Source organism: Dreissena polymorpha, chromosome 2, assembly GCF_020536995.1.
Source record: "Dreissena polymorpha isolate Duluth1 chromosome 2, UMN_Dpol_1.0, whole genome shotgun sequence".
Lineage (NCBI taxonomy): Eukaryota > Metazoa > Mollusca > Bivalvia > Myida > Dreissenidae > Dreissena > Dreissena polymorpha.
The window spans coordinates 147,246,162-147,271,305 of record NC_068356.1 but is presented as its reverse complement, the minus strand read 5'-3'; the positions used below and the strand labels follow the sequence as shown (position 1 = coordinate 147,271,305).

The following is a 25,144-nucleotide window of genomic DNA, read 5'->3' as shown; positions in this document are numbered from 1 at the left end:
AAGGGTAATGGTCCATTGCCCTCAGGGTATTCTATGCCAGGTTTTATGACCTAAAGCCGGTTGTAAAACTCCATGATCGAAGGGTCCTAGATAGGCGGAAACAGGACAGAAATCTTGTAATATACGAATAATTGGAATCATTAATCATGGACGAAAACCCGTCTGCACGAAAAAATAGAGTCACGAAAAATAATAATTCTGGCTAAATGGTGGGTGTCCGAAAACTTGTAGTGTCCGAAACCTTAGAGTAATTACGGTAAGTTAAATGATATCGTATTGAAATCAGAATATATTTTTAAATCGAAAGTGAATTCGTTCATTTTAAAAAGGGACCTAAACATGTGGGTATGTACTTAAAGTATGTACATTGTGTGTATAATAAGATTATAATAGTGATTCTTTTGTCACGTTAACCAGATGAAGAAAATAATGTAATTAACATACCAATATGTGCAATGTCTTAATTTGGAATATGAATTTATTTTTACCATCTCTGACTTCTAAGGGATTTCCCTCATGACTTTCTTAAATAACTTGTTTGAATGCAGTTGAAATGTTTGTTAGAAAAGTAAAGATAACTTGTGTTATTGTTAAGAACACATGGTGGAGTTTATACTGAATGCCGTTAAGATTTGAACTAACGTGTTTTTTTGTAAATTTAAGTCCCCACCTAGATACATGTTAAAAGTTTATTATGACTATGAAACGTATTCGTACGTTCATCGTAACATTGAAACGTTAAACCAGGAATGGTTTGCAAATATGTAGAAAAAATATCTTGTTAATGAAATACCAAATTGAATCTGCCAGTTATGGTTTGAAAATAAAAATTCCAGGTAAAGCAATTCATAACTTCCAACTGAAACGCCACATAACTCATGTATTACTATCATGTATTATGATTGCCTAATTCAATCCAATACTGACATGCATTTACTGTTTCAAATTATTTCAATTATTAAAAAAAAGTACATTCTTTCAATAAAAGTAAATTCATTTAAAACAAGTTCCATAATGGTTTACGTTTTCGCTCATCGTACCGTCGCGGCGGTCAGCGATTCTCCCATGGATTGGCGTTTTTGTTATGTGATAATGATATTTTGCGACCCTGGCGTATGTTTGTTTATGCTTGAAATATGATTCATGCTGGTGAGACGTATTCTTATGTGCTTCACCTTAATCGTATAACTATTCCTGTTAACGAATGCATCATAAGTTTAATTAACTAGCGTATCTAGTTTATGGCGGGGGTTTTCTCACAATGACTTTATCAACAATGCTAACTTAAGATTTACGTCTGTTTATGAATGCCTTTTGCATTTTGACATGTTACGTTTTCTGGTGGTGTTTTAATTCTAAGACTTCTTTCAAACATTAAATCTGGTGGAGAGTAATCCTTGTCGCTTTTGCATTCCTTCCTATTGACAGTTTTCATTGTTTAATTAGAGGATTAATGCATGCTTTAGCCAGATCGTTCGCTTGTGATGTTGAACCCCATACTTGTTCGCCAATAATAATTATACATTGGTGTGTTGATGTGTTGGTTGCTAAACGGTGCTCAGATGTCCGATTTTTACATGCTTAAAATCGAAATTAATATAATAAGATATAATAATATTTCCAGTTGAATACGTTTCTTACTGCGTATTTTAGAGTACTTTGAATCGGCGTAAGAGTTATTTCATCTCACTTTTGTATCTCTTAGGTATCCTAATTAATTGCACTGGTTCAGTATTGTGTTGCTGGGACGCTGACATGCACGAAATACAGTTTTTTCATACGTCATCCATGCTTTTGTTTATACATGACAAACGCATGTTGTCCTTATAAACTTGAGCTAGATTTACAACTTCGGGTTTTAACACTTCCGCATACACAGTTTTGAGCCACGGAGTACTACACAGTATTCATTTATCTTCGCTGTGGTAGTTCATCAGTAATAGGCTGGTACCGTTGATATATAGGGTTGTTTTGCAGCGATTATTTATGCCGCGAGTTATGTTTGTTAATGTAATTTAATGTTGGTCTTGTGAATCCGGTCAATATTTATGTGATGTTGTATGTAATCATCGCATACTTTCAAGTTGGGAAGATTGTATTAGATTCATGTTGTTAAAAACAATCCATTCATTAGATTTGTGAGATGTTATTATTGTGTAATGCGACACGAACTTGTACAGATAAAAGTGTTGGCATCCGAAGACACTTATCAAAGCCTCGCGTTCTGTTTGTGAATATCACTGTTGAACAGAGTTAAATGCGCGGCTACCATGCATGCACAACGAATCGGTTTTCCTCTATAAACGTTACTGAAAGCCTGTAAATGCCAATGCGACTCTCAACTATTCGGGTCTATGGCACATTTTAAATGTCATCAATTGTAAAATGACACCGGAGAAAATAATACGGTAATAAAACTGCTTTCAAAATTATTTTAAAACCAATCATACGTACATATATAACAGGGTTAATACCGATATATCGTAAATAGATGCTTGCAGTTTAATTCGGCATTATCCGGGAAGCAAACACATTCATGTACGCATACGATTTGCATACACCATATTTGGAATGCGAGATCGCGATTTAAATTTGCAAAAGGTGTCATACGGCATTAAAGTTTAATGTGATGTTTCGAAATAAATAAACAAATAACAATAAAAGGTTGCGTAATGGATATTGTATTCGCTTACCAGCTGAGATCGAATCTGGATCGTTCTAGGAGCGTTCTCAAGATCTTCCATAATACTAAGGACTGTTTCTGCGTATGAGGCGGACTTAAGTACCTACATTAGAAGACAGCCAGCCAGACAGCCAGACAGACAGCCAGACAGCCATCAAGCCAGCAAGCCAGACAGCCAGACAGCCAGCCAGCCAGCCAGACGGGCAGAGAGACAGACAGACAGACAGCCCGACGGACAGACAGACGGACGGACGGACAGACAGACAGACAGACAGACAGACAGACAGACAGACAGACAGACAGGCAGACAGACAGACAGGCAGGCAGGCATGCAGGCAGGCATGCAGGCAGGCAGGCATGCAGACAGACAGACAGACAGACAGACAGACAGACAGACAGACAGACAGACAGACAGACAGACACACAGCCAGCCAGCCAGACGGACAGAGAGACAGACAGACAGACAGACAGACAGACCGACGGACGGACGGATGGACGGACGGGCGGACGGACGGACGGACAGACAGACAGACAGACAGACAGACAGACAGACAGACAGACAGACAGACAGACAGACAGACAGACAGATAGACAGACAGACAGACAGACAGACAGACACACAGACAGACAGACAGACAGATAGGCAGGCAGGCAGACAGGCAGGAAGGAAGGCAGGCAGGCATGCAGACACACAGACAAATAGACATACAGGCAGACAGACTGACAGACTGACAGACTAACAGACTGACAGACTGACAGACAGACAAACAGACAGACAGACAGACAGTTGATTCAGACTTAAACAGCAGCACGTCGTCTTCATACTCAAATATACACTTTATATGCTGTCACTTAAAATACTAAAAACAACATAACAGAAATGATCTTACTATGCTGATGTTAGGAATTCATTAATTCCAAAGTATTATAGATCTCGCCCAAATATGTTCAAGTTTATCGTTCAAGTTTATCGAACTACTTCATAGTGCACATAAAATAGTGCTAAGAAAACTAGCCATGTTTTGTTTAAAATACGAGAAAATGCGAGAAAATGTCTTATATATGTACGATATGATATCTTTTTCACAAAGACAATATTCTTATAATTATGTTATGCGTGTTGCAATTACTAAACTACATTTTTACATTATGTAATGACTATGTAGTAACCTCATCCATGTGACATCCTCACTAAAACATATTGTTTTTCACTCCTTTAAAATGATATTTCTTCGAAATGATGTATGTTTTGTATTTAATTTAACGCATGCTGTTATTGCTTATGTATGTTATGACGATGAGCTGTATATGCCTAAGTCAAAACAAACTATTCTGTTCCGATCTGTTCATAACACTTTATCACATTAAAAGTCAAGTAAAAATACAAATAAAAACACTCGATGGCAAGAACCTGAACATTCCATCCAGGGGTGATGAAATTTATTAAACAGTATTGTTTGGGAATTTATATGCAGATGGTTGAATACTAAATATACGGTTTTTTGTTCTTAAATCAGTGAAACAGCGGAATATACATATAAACTCGTTTTCGTTTTGTAAATTAACCTCATTACAACATAAACAATAAAGTTTATTTCGTAGAATGTTGTTTTGAGCGTATCTGTCAGTTTGGAATATCAATGGGTTTGAAGAGACTCTTAACCATACAAAAAGTAACACAGACATCTAGTACGTAAGTTTAAATATTCTGCATATTCCAAAGATGTTTTACAAATTTCATACATATCAACTACACAACTATTATACATTTTACCATTACAACTCGTTTAAAATTATCAACAAGTAAATATTGGAACTCTTTAACAACACTATTTAATTGCACGATGTTTAAAATGCATATCCAAATCCATTAGTATTAAACAAGTTTATGTCATTGGTTACTCTGCTTGTATCACCTGTATTACAATCGTTTACAGATTCTTTGTAAATAATTCGCATGATGCCATTTTAATAGTTTATACATTAGAACTAATACATGCTAATTTAAAAAACCTAATTTTATACTATGGTTTCTACCTAATTCTTCATAAACATTAATATTACGTGTTCATATGTTTACCTAAAGAAATCGTTTGCAATATTGAAAATTATATGAGCAATATCATCATATTTTGTAAAACCCACTTACTTTAATATGCATAATTTAGTATAGAACCCACAAAGGAGTTGAACAACTGACACAATTTGTTTATGTCAGTCATTGCATTGTGTAAATAATATACAAATTATACATGTTTATGTTAAAGCTTCAATCAAAATTTAACACTAAGCCTAAAAAGTTAAAATAATCATCAACTTCAATGTCTTACTTGCTTAATTTGCTGAGGCTGTCTTAGATAACTTCAACATAATTAACTGTTTAATTGTTTGTTAATACGTCAATGAAAGCTACCATTCCTTGACTATCACACCCTTTCGTTAGTGCATATAATATTAGCCCATAGACCGCGACATGCGGCATGACAGGTTATCTTAAAGAAAATTAGTATTAAGTGTATGTGATGTCGTTTACTAGAGGCTTCAATTACATTGCAGGACATTTAATCACGCTGGTCGGCCCCGAGCTCCTTTATTGCTACCCGGGTCAAATCTCCGCTGCCGGCGCATTTGAGTTAGGTAAAAACGTATGTTTTCTTAGGCATGTTAGTTCAATTGTTTGCTATATATGGTTACATAAACAAACCAACAGAAAAAAATAGGTATTTATAAATATCGATTTGACATGTATTCCAAAGCCTAAATGACGCGTTATCATCCAGCAACCCATGTCACCACGTGCTCGTAATGAATACATGATGTCCACTCTGCTGGGTATTAGATTCAATTTATATGCATGCTAACTTTTCCCCAAACAACCGAAATATTATATCAGGAATAAGAAATGTTATGATTGTCGCCATCCCTAGTTCCGTATAAAGAATTTGGCAACCATGTGTGTGCATGTAAGCAAATTAAAAAGTAATCGTCATCGAATGGTTAAACGTGATGAATATTTCAATAAAATAATGATTATGTAGTTTGATGCTAACGCTTAAGTAGGTAAATCTTTTTTTCGAAATATATACACAACTAAGCTATTTAATATTCAAACGACAATTTTACTTACATTATTGTAGAGATGGCGGAAGGTGCTCCATGGTGTGATAAGTCGGATGATGAACGTATCCCACGCGGCCTTTACAGTCGTCACTCTCTAGTAAGTATGGGTGTATGTATAGTTCACGTAGGAGTTGTAAGTGCTGGTGAATGTGCAGTGTGTAACGTCATCCAAGTCATCTTAACACTTGTTGAAAAACATGTTCAAGTTACACGTACAACACATCCATGTCTTGTGTACACTTCAATTTATCTTAATAACCTGCTTAAAATGTGTTAAAACAATTTCCAAGTGACCTGAACAACAATACATTGTACATAAAGTGGTCGAGTCTTTTCTAATGAATATCAACATACATTGCATCAGTTGTTTAATTCATAACCCCTTACATATCTTGTATCCAATGATGTCCATAATTACTGGTAACTTACGTTAATGTTGCTGCGATTGACCTACTCAGTGTATACACTGACAGATAAGTATGCTGACTGTAAGGACTTCAATAACAGTGTCTGCATATTGTGTTACACTGTGACGCAACCTTGACGCATTTTCTTAATTTATTTAGTGAAAACAATGCATAGCTATTCGAATTCTATTATTCAAAATATTGATTTAGAGACTGTTCTGTACCACAACATTTGCTGTTATTACATTACTGCTTGAGTTGTATCATTCAACATTTTAAGTTTTTCTCAGCAACAATATTTGCTGTTAATTAAAACTCATCCGACAACCGTCTGGCTTTTCGGTATATAAAGCAGGCTAAATTCTGTGTAGAGGAGTTCGGCAATAGAATGCGTCGTTATTCCACAAAATAACGCAACATGTACACGTACATTTTTAAGCACTGTTGTATGTTTGGTTCAAGGTAGAGTTGTATAAATTGATGTATGTGTATTTCACGAAGAATTTAGTATGCGCAGTAAGTGCATAAGTACTGGTGTATGTGCAGTTCACGAATGCTTTATACGTACTGGTGTATCCGCAGTTCACGTATACTTCATACGTACTGGGGTATGTGTAGTTCAAGTATATTTTATACGTATTGGGGTATGTGTAGTTCACGTATACTTAATACGTACTGGTGTATATGTAGTTCACGTATACTTCATACGTACTGGTGTATATGTAGTTCACGTATACTTTATACGTATTGGGTATGTGTAGTTCACGTATACTTCATACGTACTGGTGTATATGTAGTTCACGTATACTTCATACGGATTGGGATATGTGTAGTTATCGTATACTAAATACGTACTGGTGTATATGTAGTTCACGTATACTTCATACGTACTGGTGTATATGTAGTTCACGTTTACTTCATACGTACTGGGGTATATGTAGTTCACGTATACTTCATACGTACTGGGGTATATGTAGTTCACGTATACTTCATACGTACTTGGGTATGTGTAGTTCACGTATACTTAACATGTACTGTTGTATGTGCAGTTAACGTAAACTTCATACGTACTGGGGAATGTGCAGTTCATGTATACTTTATACGACTTCCTACTTCGTCGTACGGTTGAAAATACGTAAACCAAACACATGTCTTCAATATTTCCTTAGAAAATAATAATTACCAAAGTCGAGCGTATGGAAATATAACGTACTTTGATGAACACTTCCGCTGTAATAAATGTACTCATTACTCAAACTTTAAATGCCGGTGTTTTCGTTTTGTATTCCGATACTTAATATTCTTACACAATTAATAATGATAAACACATGCACACATTGTATTTACTTATTTATTGAAATGTAAACATAATGAAACATCTCTCTCTCTCTCTCATAATGACATAAATGTTGATATGATGTTTAAGTTACACATTAATGTTTCCCACAATGTCATTGTTGTCCGCATTTAAAGATTCAGTGTGAAAATGCCTCCGTAGAGATATGCACCGTGATGAACTGCCTGGGGTATGGACTGGAGATAAGACAGGCGCGGAGAAATGCCTACAGGGAGCGGGATAGGCTGTTGAATGAACGGACGCGTAGAACAATATTAATAACAACGGGAAGCAATGCAGAGGGATTAACAGGCATATTTGAAAGTGACATAGATCAAATGCATGAAATAAAAGGCATCATGTGTTTAGAAGAAGGTGTTAATTCTGACATATTACCCAATGGCACTATAGTATTTCCATTAAATAGCGACTTGTGCTACCACGGACACTGTAAGCTTTATTTACTTGAGCGACTTGGTTCAATCATTTCAAAAAAATTGCGCGATTTCATGTGCGATGATGAAAATGGACATGTTCTGTTGAGTAGTGCTTTATTTTTTGATTTTTACGATCACATGGAAAATAATGTTCCTGGACAGGTGTTATATGAACGCGCAGGGCCATCAAAGCCGTCTTCATTTGGGCCAATGCATAGAGACACGGTCCCTTCTTTACGCTGTCACTGTCCTGGAATTCTATTGAGATGGGCAGAACGTAGTCGTCATTGGCCACCACCGGATATCGTTCAAAAAGTCGTAACCATGGGAGCATTTGTGGTACCTGTTGGATTTAAGGGTAGCGAATATCAACATTTTGAATGGAGGATTTGTTTTAATGCGGGTGAGAATGAACTTGTGAGCAATCTTAATAACACCCAGGTGTACATTTATGTTATATTGAAAATGGTGGTTAAAGATGTGTTAAAGCCAGTAAAGAAAGAAATTACATCATACACAGTGAAAAACATAGTTTTTTGGTTAGCGGAAAACAATCAACAAGCACGATTCGGTGAAAGTAGTTTGTTTTATTGGCTTCGGGAAGGACTAAAACAACTTAGAACGGCAATATTAATGATCCATCTGCCCTATTATATGATACCAGAAAGGAACATAATGGCGGCTTGCGGACTTGATGAAGAGCAAAAGAATACCTTTGTAAAAACTATTACTGACATGATGAACGAAGGTCAGAAGATATTACTTAGATTGCCGAAGCTACGGATGGCCATAATAGCGCACCCAGAACCACTGATGTGGTATAGCAAGAAGAGAGTGGAGCTTGAACTGGTAAACCTGCAGTACACAAACAGATCAATGCAGTGCCTGTTTAATAATGGCGTGGTAAACACATCATTTCTATGGGATCCTATCTCGCAGGCGCTAGAGAAACGTCAAATTGAGATAGTGGAAGAGGTCGTTCAAAGGATGAATTTGGAAGGAAGTTGGTTTCTTGATCTAGCGGAGATAGGTATAACGATGATGAAGTAATTTCCGTAGTATGAAATGGGCGAACATGACAATAACGCTCTTTATAATACTTTGTCTAGTCTTCAAAAGATGTATTTATGAATTATTGTTTCTATGTGTATGTCTTTGTAAAGCTGATACCTTTAAACGACAAATGTTGTAAAGTACATAAGTAATCACTCGTTTCAACAGACCGTCTATACGGACATATTCCTTGACAGTATTGATACATATGTCGCTATTTCTTGTTTACCAGTATCTGCCCAAAGTGCTGAAATGTCTTGGGTCATTTTTTCACTTATGAACATGTATGGTAATCAAAGTGTGTCAGTCTGTTCTCCCATTGTATAATAATGCAATGACAACTGATTTATACCGTGGGATTATTGCAATTCCTACGGCTTCGGTCCATATACGGTTTGTGGCTGCCTGGCTGGTCACTATAATGCCATAGGGACCTCAGTGGAGTTTACTATTTCTTAAATATTCGCTGACGACGTGGTCTTATTTTATGAAACACAGGATGGTCTTCAAGTTAACGTTGAACAAAAACCAAGGGAAAGGGTATCCCGGAAAATAGGGCGGGACAAATAGTAAAACGATCAGATTTACATATACAGGTTAAGCTTTAAAAAGTGTAAACAATTGCAACCACCTTGGAATTTTTTTTAAGCGGCTGATCATTTGTGACAGCAACAAATACATTATTTGGCAAAGCATTAAAAGCAATGCATTCCTAGTTTACCTGAACAAAAAACATGGGCGTTAATATAAATAACATCTTTAACGTTTTAAACGCAAACGTATTATCAGGTTTGAATTTAAACGTTTAAAAAAGACTAGGAAATGTTAAAATAATAACCATTTCATTAGGGCTATATGCCGAAAATGGTCGATATCTTTTGTTCTAACAGATATATTAGCCAAAAGCCTTGTTTTTTTTATCTAAGTACTGTGAAAAACAGGGATATTGTATTCGTAAAAATTATGCATAATTACAGAGATAAGAAATAAGAATACAAAAAGAAACCGCATCAAAAGTACGGGACATTTTAACCACACCGGTTTTACCGATGAATGGCTTTTTACTGAATCTGTGAACACTGTTCGAGTTATACCGGTAATAAAAAACAAAATACGATACCAGTAAATCATTAATTGGAATACAGTGTTACGTCGTCTAGTTCAATGATTTTATATAAGGGACTAAATCCTGTATTTGAAAGATCATCGTATTTTGATATTGGTGATAACTAAACTCATAGGAACATTACAATTAAATAACGTTTGTCGTCTCGCAAATTATCTATAGAAATGGAAAGACACCAAACCATTGTCAGAGATCAACGCAAATGTGTGTTATATAATCTAACCAAAAATGTTAAGGTTTGTCGACTTACTGAATAGCTACAATGAAATAGTGTTAAGAAAATTAATAGTGAATACAACATATGTTACATATGTTGTTTAAAATATTAATATATTTCCACTTAATAAATTAGTTTCTTAATAATGTATTAAGTTTTGAAATTATTTAACTACATTATGTAGTCCATATGTGTGTACTTCATGCATGTGCCATTGTCACGAAAACATGTTTATTTGTTGTTTTACATGGTACTCGCCGATTATCTAAGAAGGGAAACAAATTAGCGTAGCGCAATAAACAATTGCCAAATAAGAAAAATGACACAACGCGAACCAAAGTGAAACATTATAAAACGATATGACACATAACTTTATCTAAGTAAATTGTGAAGCAATAAAGATGTTAAAACGAGTGACTCCTGAATTATACAGGGCGAGATATCGCCAAACAAAACTTTACTGACTTAAACTGATAAAGTTCCTGACTGACACTGGTCGAACTATCCAGAAACTTATCAGTGAAAAAAATACTTTGAATGAGAATGCCCATAAGTGTTACCCAGTGTAGTTAACATGAAAATCAGGTTTTAAGTTAATATAAAATATGTATAAAGTACGTACTGATGAATACATGTACAATTTATTAATTCTAATGTGTGATTATACTTGCTTTATCATGTATACCAACATATAGTATGTATTATTTGTAATTGTGTTTGTTAATTGTGCTCACCTTCTTATTGGAATAACGAACGTAACTAAATGCAAATATTACGAGAATACTTTTGTTTCATGAAAAAAAGAAATGTAAGCAAATTATGTTATTATATGATTAATTGCATCTGTCGATATTCTCGGATATCCAGACTATATACATGTCTCTTCTACATGGTGCGAATCTAAGGATCATGTTATATCCACTTGTGGGTATACAAATTGAAACACTTTTTGCACAGTTGTTAATTTAACAAGAATGTGTTAAATGTTGTGTCACATCAACATGATTTACCTATGCGACATGATGTAATGTTGTAACCAGGAATGCAATACTGTATTGTATATTCGGTTAACGTGAATGACTTAATTGCGGTGTATTTAAAAGGATCGGATTAAGCTGGTTTGAGACCCACGGCTGCACATGTTACGGGGGCCCCCTTTCCTCTAGCCCCTTTCTGTATATTGAAAAAAAATCCTTAATACTACAACTACACAATTTAGAAAACGTCCATGTGTACACATACACAGTTGACAGTAATATGTTATATGTAGCCAAACAAGTAAAACAATTTTTATCTATTTATTAACTGAACTTAACACACATGTTTCAGGCACGACATTCCAGCCAATACGTATCTTCTTCGGCAGTTAAGTTGGCCAAAGTCAACGATTTTAATAGCTGTGTGAAGTCTAGTTCTAGGAGGACTTGACATTCAATAGATAGTAGGGCAATGCTGTCAAACTTTCCTGACTCATGGTGTTCCGCAGATAGTTTTTCACACGATGTAATGTTGAAAATGACCTCTCACCATTGGCATTTATTAACTGGAAGTGTTAAATTTACGTATTCGTACAGCGATGGCAACGTTTGGAAAGGTGATCTGTAGTAACTCCATCTTAGTTAACTCATGTCGGTGATGGTTCTGTCTTGGACCGCTTCCAGATAGCATAACAAATCAAACCGAACTAAACTGCCCAGATGTTGTCATGACCTTACGGGCAAGTTGTACATTAAACAGAGACAATAATGGATCTGAATGTATATACAACACAGAAATAAAATTGAAAGAACAGTATATACAAGCGAAGTAAACGGTTACAAGTGGATATATGTACATCGGGAAACTGCAATCCCGATAGAGTCGTGAAATGGAGTAATACAGAAAGATCATTCCTAGGAAAAGTTGCCTTGTCGTTAATAATCGGGGGCTCAAGGCTGCAGCCTTGTTAGTCTAGTGCGTATTCCAGCCCTGCATATACAACATTTCCGTAGTTAACACAGATAACTGTTATTATTGACATTTAATTGGTGCGTGGATAACTAAGCCAATGGTGTGATAAGTTGTGTGTTTCTTCTTAATTGACAAATACATGTTTTATTAATGCAAGTTCAAACTCAAGCATTTGAATGAAGCTTTAAACTGTTTTCTTTAAACTTTTGATTGGTGTGACATAAGTTGTACGCGTGCAAACTAATGGAATAAGATGTTGCAAAATCGTCATGATATTCATCAGTGTTATATATATTAAAGCAGGCTTAGTACTTAAACAACAATACGATAAGCGAGAAGAAAAAGTATTAGAAAATATGAAAAACAACTCATGATTCCACATAAACGAAGTTTCAATAATTTATAAATGTTAATTAATCAAATAGGCTGTAACATCGGTCATCTATGTTGATTAAGATTAGTCCCTTGCGAAGTATTTATTTAACATAATTAACATAACGTGGTTGTAATCGGAAAGCAATATAAACACAGGAAATAAATAATAATATATATGTAAAAACAAATCAAGAAGCGGACGGTATAAATAGCTCATTCCTTCGCATTGTATCGATCTTTTTAGAAGTATTCGTAGCATGCACCTTCTATATGTTCTATAAGAGTTATAATTTGACCTGTTATCTATACTGTGAAATTGCAAATAATATTTATTTCATTGATATACCATGATTTGCATTCTACTGTTTACCGGAAATACCCGTATTAATTTCAAGGAATGCTAGCTGTAGACATTATCTTGGAAACGTTAATGTCATGAATACGTGTAACGTATACGAAAACTATACTATTTAAATGAATCTTAACAGTATACTGAACAAAGCATTTGGGCAGTCTACTGTTTACATCAAACATGACAAACTAAAAAATGATATGATAATTCAAAAATTCCATATTTACCAAATGTAATGTTATCAACATGAAACACTTTTCATTCCTGCACACAAACAATAACACGCCTATTTTGCTTTTTCATCTCTAAGTTGACCAATACCTAAATGATAAAGAAAGTCCAAAAATAATAAATTCAAATTTGAACTATGTCTTTACAGTTCGACTGTCCAAAGCTGATTCCTCGAAGACACTTTCAGTGTACCCATACGTTTATTTACATTGCATTATGGAATAAAGCATCTTCTCATTCATTAACTCAAACAATGAATCATATTTCTACAAACGCGCCGTTCCAGAAATTTATAAATATTCTTACGGTCAAGTCCGACGACAATAGTGAAATACAATCTCATTGAACGAAGTAACACTATCATAGGCGGTTTTAGATTGAGAGAAAATGGCGTACGCCCCATCCCCCTCTTCTAAATTGTCACAGGTTTGACTGTTTTTCAATTACGCTGTTTATTTCAATAAAAGTTGTGTGGAGAATTAGGTACATTAATTGACTGTAAGTTATGAACTTCTATCATTATAAACAACAACCTAATATTTGGGAAATAAAATTGTATTGTTGTCGTAGTGTATTATTGTAGCAACGACTTAGTTCTTACGTAATTTACATTAAATGGATGCATAAAACAATTGTATAAATTATGCCGATGTATCGTAGAGACAATTTTGTGGTAATGCGTTGTTGTTATGCCATCACTTTCAAACAAAGAATTTCCATGGCAAATGAGCCCATATCGACCGATGTCGGCTTGACAAAGGAATTACCAGGGTCCGGTTTAATAAAAAACTACAAAACACGACTGTAGTCGCGCGACTGTGCGGTCGACCGACTGTTGTCGGCCGCCAACTGACAAATTGTCGCGTTACCGGAGGAATTTGCCGCGACTGTGGTCGCATGACTGTGTGGTCAGTCGACTGCGGTCGTTGTAGTCGCTATTTTTAGAAAATTATCACTTCCGCCATCAACATTTTTTTATTTATTGTGCGAAAACTCATATCACGAAGAGTAAATCTTAAATTTGTTAAAATAATATGATATTATTTGTTTAAACAGAATTCGCTTGCGGATTCTTCGTCAAAGGTGTGTTTGTAATAATATTCATTAAGTGTTCAAAGTTCAAATACAAAATCTGACGCAATTAAATAAAACTACTACTATGGTTCACGTGTCTCTGGACAATGTTCTTTCGCGTGTCAAAATTGCAGAACCTCAAACTTACTTGCCAACGCAGTTTCAAGATGTTGGTACTAAAGACCGTACATTTATATGAATATTCACCATATACCAATATGAATTGGTGCGCTCGACAAATCGGACGGAAGGAAGGATCGAATGAATAATGGTCGTAGATCGAGGAAAACGCGTGAAAAAACTGCATTGTGGAGTCTGGATGTCTACGGAAGTCTTTAAAACCAAATAACTGGTTTGCAATCAGCTCTGGAATTCACTAATGATTATGGACATACTGCTGAGACATTTTTGTTAAAATGTTCTTTTATATCTGGCTTCTAAATCTGCCCAATAATGATTGCACTTAAAGGTTTGATTTATTGCATTATCGTCTGCAAAATACATATTAATGAGAATCTATCTAAATAAGGTTGATATTTCACTTTTATAGGATTGATCTTATGACACTTTATATGGGCAATGATCGTTTTGTTAATTATTCATATTCCATTGTAAATTTCACTTCAACTTGATACACATACTCGAATAATATGTATGGGACTCTTCTAAATAAATCTAGGTACATGGTGCCGAGAAAATTTTATTTCGGGGAGTTCGTTCCTGCATATTTGATAATACTGTCAAGATATCTGAGATTTGCTTTATTGATACCATGCTGTTTTGTCTTAAGTAAACGGTATTTTTATACAGGATATATTTCACATCTGATCTGAAAAAAAAACCTCATGAATTCGTATTGTCGGTAATAGGAGATTAATCAAATGAATATTTGAAGCATCTGTCAGTATTACAAAAAAGTTTACTTACACTTGTCTTTATTTAAGATATTAGTCTGGTTATTGATGGCTCGAAACTGATCTAGTAATCCGAGTGTTTTTTAGCATTATTTTTTGTGATTTAATTTTATTATTGATGTCTTTATCAATATATCATTTTATTTCTCAACCTACGAAAATGACGTAATGATTCATGAGGGAAAATACTTATCCTTAATGTGTTGATATTTGTTTCTGTTTTTCCCTTCCTTCGTTGTAACCACAAATTCTTTCTTCTAAAAGCCATTATTCATTATTAATATTGATGTAGGTTATATGAATCATTCAAAATTGTTATTAAAAAATTAAATTGGTACTGTTTCTTATATATAAACACGAAGTGATGAAGCTATTGGTGGAGTAACATTAAAGTTGTGCACATGTAAATAAGTATCGAAGTACTTTACACTTTACTGCATGTATAAATCATTTGTGCGTATGGTATAAGTATGGCCGTTTTTTATACCATGGTGTATTTTTACAATTTTAAAATAATGCTATCAATATACATGCATGTTGTCATTGCATATAGTTCAGCATATATATGAGTAGTACTCTGTCAAAAGTGGGTTAAATGCATGTGCGTAAAGTGTCGTCCCAGATTAGCCTATGCAGTGACGATATTTTCCGATTTTATGATATTGTTCGTTTAGTGCCTCCTTAACAAAAGTCTATTTTAGGCACACAGTGTCGACCCTGATTAGCCTGTGCGGACTACACAGGCTAATATTGGACGCTACTTTACGCACATGGATTAAACCCCCTTTTTACAGAGCACGGACCATATGTAGAGTAATGCGTCAACGGGACCCGTTGAATGTAAAATCAGTGCCTTCAACTGAATTCATCTCAACATACGTGTACAATTTGCGAATAATAGGCCAAGATAAGTTCCAAAGAAAGTTGCCCTTAATGCGCAGTGTATTGAATGATATTGGTGCACATAAACCCGGGATTATTTGCGCATTGCCTTCCTGTGTGACTAACCTTTAACTTTAAGTGAACAGTTTGCGCTCGTCTCTTGTATTATTACTACTTTTTATAAGCCGGGAGAAAAATAAATGACGCGACGTTTAGCATCATAAAACATATTTATCACAATTGTTATAAAGGTAAATCAATTAAGTGCATTTCTTCTTAACTACTGTATATGTATAACACTCCCTTGCTCGTGACATCCGTGTATTGGATGGGAAATACGCATATTGATGATACAATATTGTATAAATTTCGGAAACGTATTCTAGATCTACAGCAAAGGTGTCTATGAGCTCCAATAGCTCTCTCCTTGGTAAGCGAAATCGACGGAAAAGTTCATCATCATTGTACATGTCTATTGGATTCAACCTATCTCTAAAAACTCGCTCTCTTCGAAAATGTCTTCGCATTCGATGAACAAGTCGCATGGAGGCCGCCATGATTAAACTCGAAACTATCCGCGTTCATTTTGCACGCGTTTTGAATGCCGACAAAGCGGCAAGCGACGAGCAGTCGTGGTGTGAGGGGTAGACTGCGGTCGCTCGACAATATGTCGAACAACGCGCGGTCGATTGACGACCGTCGCTCTCCATTAAACACGGCTATCGTCGCACGACAATTATTCGCTGGTACAACCATAGTCGCCCGACCATGGTCGCTCTCATTAAACCGGACCCTGGGGTGTTTGCTCTTGCAGACATCGTCCCAACATTTAAAGTTAATCATGCCCTGTCGTTTCATGTCTAATAAGGTATTCAAAGAGCAAGCATTTTAAATATGGATTGGAATATTGATCTGACATCGACTCAATATTTTGCAATAGACCAAGATCATGTATCATATTCTTCCGATAAGGGACTTACCACACGTTTGGTATTGTTAATAGTATTGTTAAAGTATATATTGAAGCGACATACAAATAAAAGAGACGGTACATTTCGGCAGCTGGGAACAGGAAGCAGGAGGCAGAGTCCAAGGGGCCAGGGCTGTTCGACTATTTGTACAAACACTGATATATGATAAATTGCGTCTTTATTTAACAAATTCCTGTAGTTTGTAGGGAAATATCAGTGATTTAAAAGCGATAATTCACTGTTTTAAACAGTGAACAATAACATTGAAAATTATCGATAATATTGACTGTTTAACCGTGAATGTCGTTGTTTAAGTGACGCCATGGCGTGATAATACCAGCGAAATTCTGCAGTTTACTCGTCAAAAGAGTAAATAAACGATACAAATATCTAAAAATAAAATATGTTTGTTTGCGGAAGATAATGGATTTTAATTCACTCGTGATAATTGAAAATACATAGTTTCTCTGAACACTCGTGAATAAAAATCGTTGATCTACCGAAACTTAAAATTAAGGTCTATAAAAAATGGCTAGTGCGGGATTCAAACCTATGACTTCTATTTATCGCAGCAGCGGTCTATCTCTTATTCACCCACATAACCTCTATTTATTAAACTAGTATTCTATATCTTCACCACGGGTATGTTTAAGTTAGAACGTCACGTGTGTGATCGTTATCTTGTTTCGCTTTGAGCGAATTTTCATTGTTTATCACACAGAGGCGGATTGGCGATCATATAAGAAACAAGGATACCAGACGTTTTTTTTTTACAGTTTTAAAACTTCAATACTGAACCATTAATTCTGTTATCTGTTTTCATAGTGGCATCCTGTTTTTTTTTCAAAATTAATGAGCACTTTGTATAATCAGGAAATCGGAATATAATCGGAAAAAAATAACATGACAATATAAGACGCAGTTCAAATTATGATTTAATCATTTCCTTGGATCGAAATATAACTCTTAAAAGTTCCGTTCCATTACTTTGCAAGCGTATTATTTTATATTAAAAGAACCACGCTGTTTCCGTGCTGAGGCTTTTTCTTCAAATACTGTTAACCATACTTTCACAACGTGATTTTATGTATGATTTTAATGGACAGGAATAACCTTGGGCGACTCATTGAACTCTAATGTACGTTATCATGCTGTCAACATGTTGTAACATATGACAATAGTTTGTGATCTGAACATAATTGTGTCTTGTTCTGTGAAAGCTGGTCATAATGCATGTGCGTAAAGTGTCATCCGAGATTAGCCTGTGCAGTCCGCACAGGCTAATCAGGGACGACACTTTTCGCCTTAACTTGATTTTCGGTAAGGAGGGACTTCCTTGCAACTAAAAATAGCATTAAAGCGGAAAGTGTCGTTCCTGATTAGCCTGTGAGGACTGCACAGGCTAATCTGGGACGACACTTTACGCACATGAATTAAGCCCAGTTTTCTCCGCACAAGACACAATTGATAAATGGCATCTATAACATCGCTAAATGGCATCTGTAACATCGCTAAATGGTATCTATAACATCGCTAAATGGCATCTATAACATCGCTAAATGGCATCTATAACATCGATAAATGGCATCTATAACATCGCTAAATAGCATCTATAACATCGCTAAATGACATCTATAACATCGATAAATGGCATCTATACCATCGCTAAATGGCATTTATAACAATGCTTAATGGCATCTATAACATCGCTAAATGGTATCTATAACATCGATAAATGGCGTCTATAACATCGCTAAATGGCATCTATAACATCGCTAGATTTGGCATATATAACACCGCTAAATGGCATCTATAACATCGCCGAATGGCATCTATAACATCGCTAAATGGCATCTATAACATCGCTAAATGGCATCTATAACATTGCTAAATGGTATCTATAACATCGCTAAATGGCATCTATAACATCGCTAAATGGCATCTATAACATCGCTAAATGGTATCTATAACATCGCTAAATGGTTTCTATAACATCGCTAAATGGCATCTATAACATCGCTAAATGGTATCTATAACATCGCTAAATGGCATCTATAACATCGCTAAATGGCATCTATAACATCGCTAAATGGCATCTAGAACTATAACATCGCTTAATGACATCTATAACATCGCTAAATAGTATCTATAACATCGCTAAATGGCATCTATAACATCGCTAAATGGCATCTATAACATCGCTTAATGGCATCTATAACATCGCTAAATATAAATATATATATATATATATATATATATATATATATATATATATATATATATATATATATATATATATATATATATATATATATATATATAATTCATGTTGGCGAAAAGATTTTGAGAGTTAGCAATTCAATAACTTCGACCTATGGGATGGAGACGTCAGTCCGTTAAAGGTGTGACAGTCTTGCGTCATTATTAGCTTTGGTTTGTGAACAATTTAATCCGAGCATTCGTGTATATTATTTGGCTTGCTTTTACTTTAAACGAAACTCGATTGCAAACGATGGAATGATCAACGAAAGTGATGGTCACGATTTATTTTCTCACAACAAATCTGCAAATATGGCCAATTATGTAGTTCTGTGTTATCTACAGCAGCGTATCTTATTATTGGTTCTAATCGTAATAGCTGGATCTAGGTAAGCGATAAAACCAGCTGTAATCTACTTTAAATCGTCTCTATATGCGCTTTTGATAGCCAGTGATACAATGTTCTCAAATATATTCAACCTGAGCAAGGCTGTTATATATTCGAGTGTATGCATCAGCCTAATCACGTGATTCATTGATAACGTTCACGTGATGTACGAAGTCCTAATGTACGCCCTCTCAACTAGCAGGACGACACTGACTGGATACATCTAAGGCAGGTAATAAACATATTTTTTCTGAAGATCAATTCGCGGTATTTATTGTTGGTAATATGTTTAATAGATACATTATTCTGACGATTTTGTTTGTTATTTACATACGTATTTCCCGTATTTTAATTTGTAAACTATTTTTACAATGAAATAAACTAACGTAAGACAACAAATAAGTATTCGTTTATAGTATATGCCTTACGTATAATTGATTTTACCTCCTAAAAGACACCACCTGATAATCCGCAAACGTGACATATTATTAATTATTCATTAACCAATGCACTCACTACGCATGCATATTCAGGACTAAATTGTTAACTAAAGCGTTGCCGAATGACGGCATTGTTTACCCGAACCGTAACGCTGTTGTTTTTAATTCGCCAAAAAGCGACATTATTTTGCGTGAACGTCAATGGTAAGCGATTGTATGTACATTAAACCTGAAATTGAAACAAACCGTGGACTGGGCAATATGCTGCAATTTATTCGCAGTAATATAAATTACTACAAATGTACATATTTTTTTAATAAACAATAGTATTATAATAAATAAACATTCAAAAGAAGTAAAACTTTCAAATACATACGGAATATTACGCAAGTCAATTGGTCCAAGAGTTTGTATCGGTCGAGGGGCTTGTGTGATGACGTATCACACGAGAGGCGGAGCCTCGAGTGTTATGCGAAGTAGCACGAGCCACGAGACTGATACAAAATTTTGGAAAAATTGACTAGCGTAATATTCCTTTTATTAAATACAACACCTAACGAAAGAAGTTAAGAATTGTATGTTTTTGATTTAACAAAACTGACAAAACAATCGCTAAAACGGTACGCCATAGATTATCTACGACGCGTATGAATACAATTTATGTAAATTAGCGTGAAAACATTTGAACCGAGAAAACACAGGTGTCCGACACGCTTACCTTAATGACATCGTTAATCCAAGTTTTAACAATTCAGTTGACAACTTTAATCCAATGTTTATTACATTAACGTTAAAACGATATGCACTTCCACTTCTATAATCCCATGTCTTTATCGAAACTTAGTTTAAACCACACTATTTTATTGTATTCCTATCTCAATTTACATTAATGCATGATAAACACACAGTCCAAAATACGTTTTGCATTCGTTCGATGTTTTAAACAAATAGTTTACTGTTAAAAAAACACAACGTCCGACATGTCCTTACATTCCAGAGAAAACTATTGTGTTTCGTCACAGAAATGACGTCACACGATGTACTATGTAATATTTTTCGTTATATAAAATAGGGGTTTCCTATTTTCGGTGCGCGTAATGTGACGTCATTAAATGGGTCGAAACAAGTAGTCCGGCTAGTATAGTAATACGGAATCGGAAACAGCGAGTAGAATAAAACGGGATTTATTTCAACGATTGATACAGCCTGTATTTGTTAAAAGCATTAAACAGGTATATAATAAATGGTCTTACTCTATTCTGGAAATCTAGATCTCTATGAGCCTATCAACGAGTCTTGTTCATGGTTATAAAAAAGCTTTGCATCAGTTGCCTACGCAACACCTTAAAGAATGCGAGTAGTAGAACATTATTTTGCAGAACTCAATTAAAAAGGTTTATATTTATTGAAACGTATCTAAATGTATTTAAATACGTATTTTTCGGTATTCATATATATATGTTACGCTGTACACTATATTTAATCAACATGACAATTAAAATACACGTAAAGCTATTACACTTCCAAATAACAAAAATACTTAAAAAATTACCTTTTAAATGGAGTTTGGTAAATGTATACTTACCCTTAAAATGAAAATATTTGTTTTCGCAACTTAAAAGTGAATTTATTATGTGATACAATGAAACAAATATGTACTTTCAAAATTATGTCATTGTATGCCGCATTGCGTGTTTTGGTCTTAATTATTGTTCAGATGAAATATCGTGTATGTTGTTGTTCATTTCGTGTAGATCAGTGTTGAACTGTATTACTATGAGCACAAATTGCCATTCAGACGTCAGAATAATTAGAAATATTGGTCGCGGTAAATCACAATTGGCATATTAATATGGTCCAATGTGCAACACATTATTCAAAATACATTAATGTTTTCAAATGCAATTGTATTCAAAAAGTATATATCCTATAAACAATAAAGTAATATTTTGATTTAGGTAAATAATAATACATCAATTTACATTCAGGTTTAGTTTTCTTGAATAAAGTTAAATGCGGGTGATCAACTAAGTGAGCGTTTGCAAAGCAACAACAATAATTAACGAATTTACCTGCGATAAAATTTTAAACATGTCGATGAAATACCAAACTGAAGTAGTATTTGAATGAAATACATTAAGGCGACTATATACGAATTTAATGTCAACATTTCAGCAGTAATTCAACAACACACGATTATAAACGAGGATTCTTAAATATATTTTTGTTTTGTGTGTTATAAATCAAATTTTGATAACTTTACTTAACTTAGTAACAAAAGCGTTTACGCCGATATTGCGGAAGTCTCAGCGGGACACCCCTTCCATAAAATTTGGGAAGTTACCCGCCCCCCCCCCCCCGCCCCCGGGCCGACATGTTTACTGTCTTTTTGTTGAAAAACTAAGCTTTGTGTCAATTTATATCAAATTCATTAATGTTCACATGATTGAGCTATCCAAGAAGCACAGACAAAATACATGCGTATGTATATATCACAGTTCCAGTCAAAATAATATTGAAACATCTTAAACTGGCAAATATTCGCATGAAATGCTGTAGTTTTTACAATCATGGTCTCATTTATATACGTACGTATATTTGTATTATGAGGGATCCAAGAATTAAGAAACAAAATGAGCAATGAAAATATTTTTAATTACCGAATTTGAATTCTAATATGAATATTGCTAGAATCGTGATGGTTGTGATTTGTTATTGTTACGGCTGCTTATGAAGTCGTCTTTATCCATAACAAACATAATTTGCAAAAACAAACAACTTTCTCTTTCTTGTCAATAATGGAAATTCAACAGGATTTCGCCTATTTCAATAAAGATAAGGTAGTACGTTTGATTGGATTTTTTATGTTGTTAACTGTATTATTAATCAACCGTAAAACGATCAACAACAAAAAAAGACAACTAAGTAACAAACCTCGCGACTGGTAGTCACGTTAAAGCGTGCACGTTACTTATGCCAACATAAGCTTTGAACCTATTGTCCAAGTTAGCTTACGTCCGGAAACCTCTCCAACAAATACAACTACGTCGTCTGGCACCGCCTGCATATGTACAGTAAGCCTCATATTTATATTTGTGAGTTTCAGACATGAAGGAACCGAACAAAAAAGAACTGTTCCTTATGAGGACTCTTATCTTTCAAGAAGCAATATATGGAATATCTAACCTTTAGCTTCAAATCGAAGTTGATTCGTGTTTGCACATATTAAATGGTGTGGTGCTTCTTTTTCATTAAGTGGGTATACATGTGATGTTTGAATTAAATATATAATGATATTGTGAATACATATATACGTAACATTACTTTAAAAACAAGGACGACATGAACAAGTATTGTTTAATTTTTAGCAATTATTTCTTAGTGGGTAATGCAGGGATTTCATCGGATAATTTGAAAGCAAACCACTGGTAATAAATCCGTATGTGGTGAGAAGAAAAACGTTCTAAAAGAGACCGAAAAATGTGAACTCGCGTTTGTGGCATAATTAAATATGTATACCTTTATCTTGAGACAACGTAAGCGCAGGCGGATGGACATTTCGCAGCAACGTTAATGTATTTTGTACATTGTTGCATTTTTGAATCTGAAAACGAAAATTATTCTTTATTTTTAACAACTTTGGTTTTTTAACATGTTGATATTTCTTAATTAAAACTTACATGCTAGTTTTTTTAGTCATTAACGTTTTCTCTTCTTTGAAAAATGATCTTAAATACAATGTCTCTTAAGTATTCCACCAACAACACAAGCATATTTATTTGCTTAAACGTTTTAGCAGTTGTTACCGATGGCTGTAATTTTTAGTGCACTCTTTTTACGGCCACATAAATTACTGACAAAATCCAGCATAACTATAACGGATGTTAAAAATAATGGTAAATTAATAGTATAATACACAACAAGTTTGTTTCGGCTATATATAATTAAAAATATAAATAGCATGTTATTATACATCGAGATGGATCAGATGTGGATCAATGTTTTGACATAATGGAGTGTATTTTACATTAGGTTTTTTGTTGTCATATTCTGTAAAGATCAAGGAAGTACATATTTAATCTTATCACTCTAAATTATGACTCGTAAAAAGACGTTATAAACCAAGTGTGTTGACGCATTACAAAGTAAACTCTGCTTTCTTAAACGAACCTCTGGCTGATAAATGGCCTTGTCAAATACAAACTTATCATTGCCAACTCATTGAATATTATAAGGGAACATAACCAGATGCCGTATGTGACATGTTCATTAATATTTAAGTATTAACTTTTCATCCATGCCAGCCAGCAAACAATTCAAACTTATTTGTTATCAGAAACTTGAATAAAATTAAGAACAAAGACCAGGTAAGAAAACTTCATTGGTGAATGTATAAAAGATTCAGTACGAATACATTTAAATCATGTCAAATTGACCAAATTCGATTTAACTAATTTTCAGTGAGAGTAAATATGTGTATATTTTTCCATTTTGTTACTTTATTTTATCGGGTAACTTCTTGTTTAATGATAATTCATCAAATTTAAGACACATACGAATATCTTTACGTGTTTAAGTATCCTGGAGTGACTTAATAATTCGCCCCACTTGCAACATATCCAGGAACATTATGCATTGAATCTGTTTATATGAACAGCTTTATTATTATGTTTCACAAAAGAGTACAGGATCTTATTATTTCAAAATGGCGAGCTGATGTTAATGACACTTCATAACTCTTTCTTTACAAGGAATTAAAACCCATTTTTGATCCATACACATATGGAAGAAAAATCTAAATTTATAATAGCAAAATTAAGATTATCTTCTCATGTACTATTTATACTACTCGAATAAAACAATATGCTGTGATGTGTAATCTCCCCATCGATTTGATACGAGCTACGATGATGCTTAAACATTAGAGAG

General features: G+C 34.5%; 2 protein-coding genes across 6 annotated transcripts in view; both read left to right on the top strand.

The window, feature by feature from the left end:
• The first annotated feature begins 266 nt into the window (after positions 1–266).
• LOC127869367 (uncharacterized) lies at positions 267–12,537 on the top strand. 3 transcript variants are annotated; one of them, XM_052411871.1, is made up of 4 exons: positions 267–345; positions 5,240–5,320; positions 5,821–5,900; positions 7,684–10,736. In XM_052411871.1, the coding sequence occupies exons 3-4, from the start codon at positions 5,823–5,825 to the stop codon at positions 9,031–9,033; spliced, it is 1,428 nt and encodes a 475-aa protein (XP_052267831.1). In that variant the 5' UTR covers positions 267–345; positions 5,240–5,320; positions 5,821–5,822; the 3' UTR covers positions 9,034–10,736. The 3 variants fall into 3 exon arrangements, 2 of the variants coding, with proteins under 2 accessions (XP_052267831.1, XP_052267832.1); XR_008044533.1 differs by lacking the exon at positions 7,684–10,736 and adding an exon at positions 11,709–12,537 and having other exon boundaries at positions 274–345; XM_052411872.1 differs by having other exon boundaries at positions 334–358.
• A 7,428-nt stretch (positions 12,538–19,965) lies between these two features.
• LOC127869364 (uncharacterized) overlaps positions 19,966–25,144 on the top strand; it is a 198,360-nt gene continuing 193,181 nt past the window's right edge. For all 3 annotated transcript variants that reach the window (XR_008044532.1, XM_052411869.1, XM_052411868.1), the window contains exon 1: positions 19,966–20,007. The gene's annotated coding sequence lies outside the window, so the exon portion shown is untranslated. The remainder of the gene's footprint in view (positions 20,008–25,144) is intronic.

What these genes read in the sequence shown, in the direction of transcription:
- LOC127869367 (XM_052411871.1), top strand. Translation starts at nt 5,823, where the DNA reads ATGGCGGAAGGTGCTCCATGGTGTGATAAGTCGGATGATGAACGTATC. An exon ending in TTTACAGTCGTCACTCTCTA is followed by an intron (nt 5,901 to 7,683) that starts GTAAGTATGGGT and finishes CCGCATTTAAAG; the next exon opens with ATTCAGTGTGAAAATGCCTC.